Raw genomic sequence first — 13,166 nt, 5'->3', positions numbered from 1 at the left:
TGTACTATTTTATTATTAAATAATAGATTAATTAATTGCGTAACTATATTAATTAAATTAATATTTCTTAAATAAGTCCTACAACATTTAAATTGCTCGATACTATTTTAAGACATAATATTATTTTATATTATGTATTTTATATATGCATGTTTATTATTGTCATTAATATATAATATATCTATAAAACTATATAATTACATACGAAAAAATATATTATATAATATAAAATCCATTTTCTACGATAGTTAAAAAGTGTTTTTTATGAACAGACAGTATGTTAGATAACATTATATTTTAGATAAAATATCAGAATTAATTCTACAGAAATTCGAAATGCGCAGTTTTCTTTTATTAATTTTATATTCATGCATATTTAAGTTTCATTGCAACCAAAGTGTGTTATACATATTATGAAGTTTAATAACCAGCACATTTTGTTAATACGCCTGTTTATTATCGATCTAACGTTATCGACTTATCACCGGAATATTCGATTAATAAATAGCGTGACGAACTTGCTATAGATCGTTACAGATTATATCGCGAATTCAGCACACGCGCGTGTATGGACTTTATTGCTGGATAAAACCGCGGTAAGATAAAATGATTATTTTACATCAATATAACTTTTTAAGTCATTCTTGTTATAAGTTATATTTTTTATATTTTATATAAGTTATTTTACAAAAAATATTTTAAAATTTCGTTTATCTTATATCTTATTTAATGTAAATAATAAGATTTGTATTTCATATATGTCTGGATATATGCATTAGAATAATGGAAAGTTTTTAATATTGGTGATAATAACGTCTATTTTTAGAGAAAGCATTCTTATCCAATTCTTGTTACATATTCGAAAAATCGATTAAAAACTTATTGTGTAATATACATTTTACATGTATTAACATATTTAACTTTAACAGAGTTTAATTTTATATTATTTTTATCAAATTCTTTTCCAGATTATTCTCTTTTCTAATTAAAATTTAAAAAAATTATTTTAGTTTCAAACAAACATAGAAGCATCTCTCAAACTATTAAACTGATTTTTATTTTGCTTTTCGTGATTTTATAACACAATTCCTATCAAGAAATTTTCGTGTTTTAAAAGAAAAAAAGTCGAAAAGCATAATGAGAAAAGTTTAACCTGTCAGAGACGTTTCTCGCGACAATTCTCTGATTAATTTTCTTTGAACTTTTTAAACTCAAGTACGGAACTGTATATAACACAAAATAAATTGGCATAAAGCTTTCTTTTTTTGAATAAATAAATCACGAAACTAAATAACATTCGCGTGACATTGCACGTCATTTGCACGTATTGAATAAGATGTATTCAATTTATTTAAAATACCGAATTATTGAACTATAAATCATGCTTTGAGGAAATAAGTCATATACGTTCAATATTCGATTTACTTATGAAGATACAAAAAAACCTGCTTTACTTCACGTATACTCCAAATTTATTTTCGAGATTGCAGAACGACGAAGGAACATAGCGAATCTGGTTAAGCGCATATTGTATTTATTCATGCGAAACCATGCAACAAATATAATATATATCTAATATGAAAATATACATATGTATATCATATAAAAACGACAAAATGCTTATTAAAGTTAAGAAAGGATATATTTTACCTATTTTATTAAAACTGCATTAAAACATAATATTATTTTGGATACAAAGAGCTTTATGGTTTTATAAAAGGTATTGTCTTTTAATTTATAAAACAAATTTTAAACATTAATGTAAATTTCAAACTCTTTTAATATATAAAACATTATTAATTTTTCTCTACACTTTAATATAGCATCTGATTAATAATTGAGAAAAAAATGAAACTTGAGAGGAGAAATAGTACAACCATAAAACTCCTCGCGAAGCAAGCTAATAAAATAATGAACGTGATGACCAGATAATAATAATGGACAAAGTCGAATAGAAAAAAGTGGAAATTATTTTTGAAATAAAGAAATAACGTACCTTGTAACCAAGGTAAGCAAGTAGCAAGGCCTCAGTTAGCGACACCATCGCCAAGATCACTTGAACTATCCACAATTCTAAGGGTCTTCTGACCCAGATAATCGCGTCCCAATTGATGGTTGGGTGCTCCTGGAACTCCTCTTCCGTCAAGTTTTGCGACGCGAGAAACTCGGTCTTGTTGCCCGGTACACAATCGTAACTAGGGAAAGAAAGAGAGAAAAATTTTTAAGTGACAGATGTGAAATGATATACCAATAGAGAGAGAGAGAGAGAGAGAGAGAGAGAGAGAGAGAGAGAGAGAGAGAGAGAACGAATTGTCGCGCGATATTTGCGTGCACGAATCGGACGAGTTCGATAGGTTTTCGATATCAAGTGTGTCGTTTGGATTGCATCGGGGATTCAAATATCATCGTTTCGATCATCGAGAAGAATAGAAAAGACGCAATATCGAATGCGATGAAAAAGGTTTATAACAAGCGAATCGGGATGCACGTACATCTTCTATTGAAATTTTCGCATCAATGTACGGAGTTTGTACATGCTTGTGCATGTGAGAGAGAGCTTGATTAAGATCACCGTTCCCGTCAATGACAGTTTCCTCGGAAAGCTTGGAATCGATAGCTCCTTAACGGAAATTTGATCGAAAGCTTAATCATGAACTTACTCTTCGAATATTAAGAGATTTTGGTAAATTTATATTGAAGGACATCAACGGAGATGATGAGAATCCTATTATCATGAAATTAACAATAAGAAATAACAAAGACTCATATAATTTAGAATTTGGAATTTAGATAAAAATTACAACCTTGCAATAGATTATTTCTTGCATAAAATTTTCGATAAAAAAATTATATATATTTCTCTTTATATTTATTAAATATTATTTACAAGAAAAAGACTCATGCGGGGTAAATGACAATTTACTTTTCAAATTTTGTTTATATATAATATTATTATAATAACCGGATTAAAAATTTACATGTAAATTATCGTGAATTTTTTTTAAGAAAATGTAGAAAAATATCAAAAAATTTTCTCGAGAACACTGCCATTCTTTTATACGCAAACAACAAAATCACGCTACATCATATTCGTTGCACAGTCTTATCTGCGTCTTATTCTCTGTCGTGTTAGAAGCGCAGCATGATATGCATAATCGTGCATGAATATTATGTTGCTCGCATGAAACGAGTTCTTCTTCATGGAGATACAATTTTTCCGAGCAACTCTTGTCGATAAAATGGAAAGAAACCAAATGAAACAATTTCTGTGTTTTCAACGTCAATAATCATTTATGCTAAAATATATCCTAGATTATCTGTATTTTTTATTTCATTATTTAATTCTTTATACTTTTTCACCAATGTAAAAATGATGAGATAAATCAATAGCTTTTAAATTATTGTATAAACAGCACTTCTTATATTGATTAAAAAATTCACAGTTGAAAGAAAATACAGAAAAGCTGTAGGGCAGTTTGTATATCATATAATATTATATTTTCTTTCGCGTATATAAGATAAAAGTAAAGCGAAAAAATAGAACGCAGAACTGCATTAAATATTATAAATATTGAAACAAATATCAATTTCTAAAGATAATGAAACAACGATCTTTAAGCATTCCAAGAAGTCAGATACATCAAATGCGATATCTGGAGTTTCCACTCGAAAGATTGTTGAAAGTTTGACGGGAAACGTACGTTTCCGGATCCTGTAGACATTCAAAAAAATTCACTCTGATATTGAATATAACTTACCATGCTGCAAACGTTGGGTCGCTGTCGGTAATAACCCTGAATATGTATAGGAAGCATGTTAGCAATTTGAAGAAGAGATTAGCAAGTCGTATCCTCAAACCTGAAACATAAATTTCATTTTTCTATTGTCGTTTCAACGTTTTCATTTAATTTACATGTTTGTTATAACTTTTTATTTAAGTGTCTCTTTATTATGTATGCAATCTTTACATAAAGATTTTTTATTTTAGTCTCTCCTATATGTACCAAGATAAAATATAAAAGATAGGCAATTTCCATATCAAAATACGAGTTAAAAAAAATAAAGCACCTTATACCATCTTATCAATCGATAAATTCTTTATATAAATATCTTGACGGTATATTGGGAGAGTTTTCCTTTTCCCTTTATATGAATATTTTTATATCGAGATTCTCAAAATTTTCTCAATTCTCAGTCAAATTATATTTAACTCTCGGTTTTCCATATATATAAATGTCCACTTAAAAACTGCTTATACTCCTTAAATGCATTTACTTGTAAATTTAAAACATTTCAAATTTATTCTATAGTTTAGTGTAATAAAGTTTATTATATAAAGTTATATAAAGTCATATAATTTTAGTTATAAAGTAATATAAAATTTATTATAAGTTTAGTGTAATATATAAAATCCAAAATAATACAAAATGTATATGTAATATATATAAATATATAATGAGATATCTATATATGAGAAATTTAATATAATAATGAAAATATATCAGAGTTTGCTATTATAAGCCTAAAAGTTACGTAATACTTTAAGAATTCACTGAGAGTCAGATTGAAGACCGGTTTAAGCTTAAACCAGTATCGATTATCCAGGTAGTTCTAAGATGCTTTAACCAGTTGCCCGCGACAAACTCCACAAAGAGCAACAAAGCGTTGACCTGTTGGGTTCACAATGTCCTAATGCACAGGTCAGGTACAAAGGTCAACATCGGCAAGAGGAATTCGTGGCGGCACAATATTTATTATCGACTACTGCCATCAACCCTGAAAAAGCACAATCACGCTCTTTCGAGATATCTGCAAGGATGATGGCTACGATATCCTTGAAATTGCCTTTCGTAACAGCTTCACCTTTTCGAAAGGAAGCAATCGAGACCGCTTTGCGATAAGCCGGAAGAACGCCGACGACAATCTGATTATTTCCGGCGACGACAAATTTAGCAGAAATATAACATGGGGGATGGATAATGTAGTTAAGCTTAGAATTTATTTCTAGGGATGTATCGCGATTTTTATCTTTAAAATATTGTCCTCCTGTTTTAATATATTTTTTTTCTCTTTTTTATTATTATATTTTACTTTTAAAATTCAATACTGAAAGTATATCCCAAAATTCAATGATAAATATATAATATCTTAGAATATATGTATATATATATATATATATAATATTTGATATAATTTATAATTTAATTTTGTATGTGGAGAACTTGAGAAAGTATGTATAATATACACAATGTATAATGTATAGTTAAATGTAACATATTTTAATCACACTGCTACATATCTCGCGTGTTACAATATATGTGGAAAATAATGGTGCTATCAAATAGCGCGAGATAGAATCGTAGATATGAGTCTATGGCGAAGCGAATCTCTCCTATGCCAATGAAATATGTGATATCAAATGTATTGATACATTAGTACGCGATATCATGCATGAAACGTAGCAAATAATTTTTTACAATAATCACGATGGCAATCATATGACAGCCATCTTTCAGAAATACAACGCAGCATAAAACTGCTTCAAATATAAATTTAATGATTTTATGATTATACATATATGCATGCGAAAAAAATTTTTTTAATATCAATTTTTAAATTAAAATTATTGCAAATGAATTCTCCAATTTTCAAGTGCAACTAATATTTTTATTGCAATTTATACAGTTCAAATAAAGAATTTAGCAATTACATTCAAAAGAAGACGCTTTGAATTTTCTAAAATGTTTATATTTAGAATGTATAAAAAATTTTTAATTTATTTATAAACTTAAATGATAAATCTTTACTTACTCGAACGTTGATTCTTGATGAAATACAGCTGCAGCCGTTCCTTGAATGTGTTTTCGTTCACGTAATACTCGACACGAACTCTGTAAACAGACATAGGACGATGTTATTGCTAACTGCTTTCGCAAACTTATCGTAGATGTTAACTATAATGTTATATATCTAACTTTACTCAATAGTTTGATTATTATATTAAATAACTTTACAGTAATATATAATATATTGTACAAAATTTATTTGTGTATTACGGGTCGTTCTTATTTTAGTCAGAAGCTTTATAATAACATTTTATAGCAATCTTACATATGCATATATCTGCATCGACATTTGCCTTTACAAATATAATGTGTAGTCACGAGGGACGCATATCTATGTCTATGGAGACTTTTTTTGTTGTCGACCGGAACTATTTAGAGATCAAAGAAACGACAAGGGAAATGTCGCTACATTATTAAGTTCGCATAACTAATCGAACAGTGCAATAAAGTGACGCATATGCGCTAATCAAATTCTCATTATTACTATCTATTATCTACTGTATTATATCCCATGAGTCATTTCTCTATCCAACATTATAAAATAACATCTGTAAAAAGCTCTTTAAAGAAATTGTGGCATGTTAACTGTAGGGTAAATTATGTGACAGCATAATATTGTTTGAGAAAATTTATTAAATGTCGCTTATTATTAGTCGAGTACTATAAAAGAGAAAAATTTAATTTATATATTTATCAGCTGCGGCACAAAGTTTAAACTGAATGCAATGTTTAACATATTTTGCTTTAATATTTTATTTTAGAACATATTATAATAAAAAATAACTCTCTATATATATATATACATATATATTCTCTTCTAAATTATATATATATCTCCTATACCTCCTAAATTTTATATATATTTTCCTCAGTGAAAATGTCGAGGCATCAATAATTTTCGAGTTATAAATGGTTGAAAATAAAGGCTTTTTTGCGAACTAAGCCTTGTAGAAATAAAATAGTAATAAATCACATTCTTCAGTTAATTTCAGGTAAAGTTTTTTTAAATAGAATTTTAATTTAAAATTGGAAAAAATGATGACTTTTCTCGACATTTTGCTGAGGAAAAATCGCCCCCAAATGATACCAGGAATCTGTCATTCAAAATTTTTTCGCCAGTTCTGATACACTCTGTATATATATATATATATATATTTATTTATTTAATTAATAAATATATAATTTATATATATATATGTGTGTTTAATAATTAAAATATGTTAATTGGTCTCATTTATGTTTTTAGTGATTGCTAATCATCATCTAGACTCATCCTTGCATTTGTTCGTCCGAAAATTGGACTACAGGTCCAGGAAACCGCGAGCATGCAATGACCGTTGTTACTGTCTCTACTGCAACGAAGTGAATAGGCCGATCTCATTATTCGGTCGTTATTTTGCCTGCTCGGTCATGCACCGCCGCAGTCCTTATTTTTAGCCGCGGCAAATGCGTCGGCGTTGCCGAGAATAGCGTCGCGTGACGTCACCAGGCCGGCGTCGACAGGCGGTCTGTCGTACGCGATCGTTCTCAGTTGTTGAACTGGTTCTTTGACCCACATAACGTCACGAATGCCTGACCTAGGCTATCCGTCCTCAACGCAGAGAGCCGATGGAATGAAACGATGCCAATCGAGACGAACGAGCCTGCGTTCAACTTTTTGTACTCTCTCGCACTTGAAGAAACAAGTGTGGACAGAAGTTTATGAATGCTTGCAGATTTTTTTCTCAAAATAACATGATATTTATGTTGAATGCAAATAATTAACTGATTGAAATTAAAATTAATTAATTATTCTTGTGTGGTTTCATAAAATATATAATGTACAGAATATACTAATGAATCTCTGCCAACATAATCAGTAAGAGATTTTATAAATTCATTCAGAAAGTAACACGTAAATTATTATGAAAATCATTTAAAAGTGCAAAATTATTTTATTTATAATTAATTTTATATTTTGAAATATATTGCTTAATATAAAAATCCCAAGTTTACATATTACGGTAGGAAAAGATTTTAAAAAGTTTCTTGGTAATACTTATCACAAACTTTTCCGTTTTAGATTTAATTATATGCATGCAATAGCATTAATTATTTCATTTTGATTTTAAATATTTTAATTTAATAATTTAATTTAATTTATTTTAATATTTAATAATTGTAAATAAATAATACCTTTAAATTTTTCTTGATAAATGTATCTAATAATTAAAGGCCAAAAGACCTGTAATGCTTAACTAAATTTAATTTAAACAATTCAATATTTTATCGCGCTGGCTACAAAATTATAGTGTCAGTGACCAAAACGACAAGGTTTCTATTTTTAATTGCAAAATTGCAATTGGCATGCTCTTATTAATATAAAAAAATATTGCGTCGAACTAACGCACTGATTCAAAATCATTTGAAACATCCAACGAGAATTGACACATCAACATCTGTGTGTATTTCAACAGTGCGGAAATTTCAGGGAAAATTGAACGAAGCGATATGTGATGTTATAAAATCGTTTGAAGAATTTGGGAATGCGAATTCTTCAAGCTTCACAAGAGCAGCTGACAATTCTACGGATGATACAAAGCGAAATGTATCAATATCACTCTAGTTTCGTACGCGAATATTGCCGCACTCTCTCCGCAATACGCGGTAATTTAACGCGATCGGCTGTGCAAACGAGAAAAGCACGTTTAGTGGGCCGTGAGTAATATCACTGACAAAATACGTGGGCCGATGATAGCCAGTGTTCTTGTTTCGAGGACACCCAGGCTAAAAGAATACGTTGACATCGCCACGATTAAATTTCTATCATGTTTGCATAGATATAAGTTCTGTGTTCCCTTTCTCTTTCTCTAGTCTTTAAAAAGCTAACAAGAAATTTAGAATGAAGTTAATTCTCGCGAGAATTGGATAGTATCTATATTTTTCTACAAGATCACCAATTTCATTAGCAATTAAGATATTCAAGAAGAGAGAGAAAGAGTGAAAAAATCTTCAGAGAAAGTTTTTTATCCAAACTGTTATCTATTTTAAGTCATAACAAATGCCTAAGCATCATATTAAGAAAAAAAAATCAAATATCTATCGCTGTCTGAAAGATAGCGACACAGATTCTTCAGGCTACGTGTGAGAAGTCCATGAATCACAGCGTTAATGACCGTCAATCACTCATCATTTAGGATCGTTTCGCGTGACAAATCGAGAATGGAAACGACGTGTTGCACCGGGATGATAATCGACAGTTTCATTACGACGCCGTTTCTAATTACATAGGGATGTGGTTCACTGCGATCGTCAGCGATCATTTCCAATTGAAATTGCATTCTGGGAATCTCGCGAGGTGACGTTTGCAAACCGTATCGAGCTTCCCAGCGGATGCACAGTAAAACCGATGCAACTCATCTCACTCGAGACTCGAATTGATCTACGAAGAGTAAGAGATGAGTTTATAGGAGTGTTTGCTTGTGGCGTAAATAGGCTTTGCCTTAAACTTCGAGATTAATTCTTGTAGTAAAATCAAATGAATAGAAAATGTTGTATCGTTATTGTATGTACATGTATAGAATTTTAGAAAAGGATTATTATTATGTCTGACTATAAATCAGAAGCTTTTTCATCAGTTATATATATTAATACGTCTTTGTATTACATTTTCGCAAATAAAACAAGTGTGCAAATTGGAAACTTGCACATTGCTTTCTCACCATTCTATTTCGCTCATTAATCTTTCTCTATGAGCAAGCTAGTTTTTCAATTTTGGCTTCCTCATAGAGGAAGCTTAATGAGCGAAATAGAATGGTGAGGAAGCAATGTGCAAGTTTCCAATTTGCACACTTGTTTCATATAAAATAACATTTTTTGTCATGTATATATATGTGTATGTATTTGTATGTATGTACTTCCTTTTATATGTTCCTTTCGTATGTTTTTTTCGTAAAATTTTCATTTTTTGAAAAATTTAAATTTTAATAAAAAATAAATCCCTTTACCGATTTTCGTCAAATTCAATACCAACCAACCTTTAATGATAATCTATTCATGTAAAAAAATTTAAACCGATATCTCAAAATTTACGGAAATTAGAGCAATCACGCCCTTTATTTAAAAAATTCAAAATTTTATAAAAAAAGAACCACTTAGCCGATTCAAGCCAAATTCAATACCAACCAACCTTTAATGATAATCTATTTGTATAAAAAAATTAAAATTGGATTAAAATCTAAAACACTTTATGAATTTTTCTAAAAATTACAGTAAATAAAAGTGTTGTACTACTTTACTTGTGTGCAAAATTAAAGCGCTGTAGCTCAAGCAGTTCTTGAGTTATGGACGTTTGAAAAATCCGTAGATGGATACATACATACATACATACATACATACAGACATTTTGTAAAAATGTGATTTTTCGATGTTTTGGAACATTCTAAACACATTGGCATAGAAATCCGAAAAAAAAATTTTTTCACGAAAACAAAGCTTCTTCTATGAGGAAGCAAAATTATTCATAATTACATATATCACTATATATACACAATATTCGGAAAAAAATTAAACATTATAAAGCAAATATTATTTAATCTCCAAGTATAATAATAAAGATTCGATATATCTCTGTGACATTTAATCTTTAGAAAAGATTCGAGAGCTGCGCAATTAAAATAAATATTTTTAAAGGCCATAATGTTTAATATTTTATCCAATGATCAATAAGGTTTTTCCCTCAATGGACAAAGAATAATAACGACATAGCATTACTGAAATTTAATAATTCTCCATTCAGTCTTGAATTCGTAAAACGTTTTTAAAATAATCTTTAGTTTAATAAGAGCTATTATTTTATAGATAAACTTGTTAATAGATGCTTTATGACTTCATTTTGTCTATTTGATTAAAATTATATAATTAAAAGTAACATAATATTAATTTGAGATAGAATTTTTTTTCACAATTCTAATTTTGCGAATCTAATTATTAAATTCTATTATGTTATACATAATTATTTGTAAATTAAACTAAAGCAACGACTAAAGCATCGGACACCAAACAGGAATAAATTTCATATATAACGTGAATTATATTATTTATATGTGATTTGTAAATTATTATTATTGTTAATTTGTTAATAGTTTCCTACATACACATATTCAATCATATCAGCATGATAAAAATTAATAGATGAGCAATTTACTTTAGTTAGATTAAATGTATAATTATCTGTTCATTGAATTACAAATTAATGCACGTTTACCAGCAATTAATCACGCGATAAAGAGAAGCACTGTTCCAAATATTTTTATTTTAATGGAACAGATGTCTATATCACCTAGATTGAATCGTCACTAGAAATATTTAATGTAATGAATTTCGGAGAAAAATGTTATTTCGGTTTTTATGAACCTTCCACATCTGGCAAAGTAAACCTACATTACTCCGTGTAATCATGAGTATGAATTTATTATTAAGCTATTAGCGTAAATAAATGATAACGCCATTATCTCTGATTTTAATATTATATTTTAATGACTAAATTTCATTAATTTAATGACAAAAAGAGTACAAAATTATATAAAAAGATCCGAGACTTCAATTGCGTTGTGCACTAATCATCCTTGAGTTATTATTAGTTTCTGTTTCGTCTACACCAACAAAGTATTAGAGCATTTGATGTGGAAAAGCCGTGATTGCCGGTTAATTAAACTCTCGATAAGAAGAGGCATACCAGCAATTCCGGTTTTTCGCTTCTCGATTAGACCGAAAAGATCTGTTGTAAAAAATCATTAAAAATCTTTACACAAACCTTTGTATAAAGCTTATCAAATTATACTATTATACAAATTACAATTCAATGTCTATTATAATTACATTATAATTCATATTCGGGATTATAAAATTAGTGTTATTTAATTTTTATTATGATCTGAAATATTAAAATTATATTTTTTTTTAGTTTTAGTAATTTTATTTAAGAAGCAGTGTTTTTTATTTCTAGATTTAAAAATTATATATAATAATATTATTATATAAAAATATATATTATTATAAAAAATTGCTTATTATTATTTAATTATGTTATCGTTAATAGTCAAAGCTATTTCTTCATTTGTATTTCGAACTATTTACTCAATTATAGAAAAAGAACATTTTTAGATAAAATTTTATTTTTCCATTTTATTTTAAGCAGTTGGCCTTTCCAAGACACTTTATCAATTTAGCCTATATTTAAAGCAATTCTCAAGGAATAGAATCGTCTTGTTCACATGGAAGTGGATATCATAATTCCCACTGGAGGTATCACTTCAAGCAATTTATAAGCAGCCGTTTCTCATCGTTGTCCAAACTCGTGGCATCTAGTATCTATCGGATAAGGATGCTTCATATAACATTGACACTACAGACTAACAAATTGAAAGTTTAACGCGACGATAGCTTGGCGCTGTAAATAGCCTGTCGAGGCACTTCTAAACTTTCCTACATCACCAGCTGACTTATTCGTAAATGGATATAGTTGGTAAATTCAATAAAACTTTCATCAAAGGTTGGATAAAGAGGACAATTTGAAGAAAGTTGTAAATGTTCATAAAAAATTCACATTAATATTAGCTTTGTATATTGTTATACTTATCACTATAAACTTCTCTCTGCGTTTCTTTGAATTGCATTGAAATTTGAAAACAAAAACAAATATTTCTTTAAAACAAAAAATTAAGTAATATATTATAAAAAAAAGAAAAAAAAACAAATGCTAACATACAAAAAAATTCGTTTAATGAAATTTTAATAAAATAAACAAGAAGTTATTAAGATTAAATTAAATATTAAATTAATATTAATATTGGATACAAAATTCTCAGTGATAGGGAGAATCTGAAATCTCAATTCTATTCAAAATCAAAAATTAAACAAAAAATTAATCTGTAATTTATAACATAAATTTTTCATATTTTGTTGTAATATTTTGATTCGGATGAGTAATATCTAATTTTTATATTAGTTCACATCATTAATCACACAAATGCGTTTGCTAATAATTTAGTTTTGCTAAATTTATCTTTTATCTAAAAAAACAATAGAGAAGTGGGCCAATCTCCCTAGATCGATATTACGCATTGAAGATTGAGTATTTTCTTCTCGAGATAAAAATACTCTATAAAAAACAGATTGCATCGCGAGATTCGAATCGAAGTAGGCGATATGGTATGGTATATCGATCCGATATTTATGAGCCACCTGATGATCGTAAATGCTTTTATATATTGGTAGAAAATTCGGAAAGATCGACATACGTGTGTTTATTTCTCCGCGCATCCTTCTGTGAATTATATA

General features: G+C 28.6%; 1 protein-coding gene across 15 annotated transcripts in view; it reads right to left on the bottom strand.

The window, feature by feature from the left end:
* Positions 1–13,166, bottom strand: part of Slo2 (slowpoke 2) — a 216,609-nt gene that overhangs the window by 43,293 nt on the left and 160,150 nt on the right. For all 15 annotated transcript variants that reach the window (XM_083039076.1, XM_083039077.1, XM_083039068.1 and 12 more), the window contains 3 exons: positions 5,812–5,891; positions 3,759–3,858; positions 1,997–2,195 (listed from right to left, as the gene is read on the bottom strand). In XM_083039076.1, the coding sequence (XP_082895202.1) occupies positions 1,997–2,195; positions 3,759–3,858; positions 5,812–5,891 (379 nt within the window). The remainder of the gene's footprint in view (positions 1–1,996; positions 2,196–3,758; positions 3,859–5,811; positions 5,892–13,166) is intronic.

This window comes from Prenolepis imparis, unplaced genomic scaffold, assembly GCF_030444845.1.
Source record: "Prenolepis imparis isolate NDT839.2.m4 unplaced genomic scaffold, iyPreImpa1.0 SCAF_5, whole genome shotgun sequence".
Classification (NCBI taxonomy): Eukaryota; Metazoa; Arthropoda; class Insecta; order Hymenoptera; family Formicidae; genus Prenolepis; species Prenolepis imparis.
Note: the sequence above shows the minus strand (reverse complement) of the source record. Positions and strands in the feature narration are given on the sequence as shown.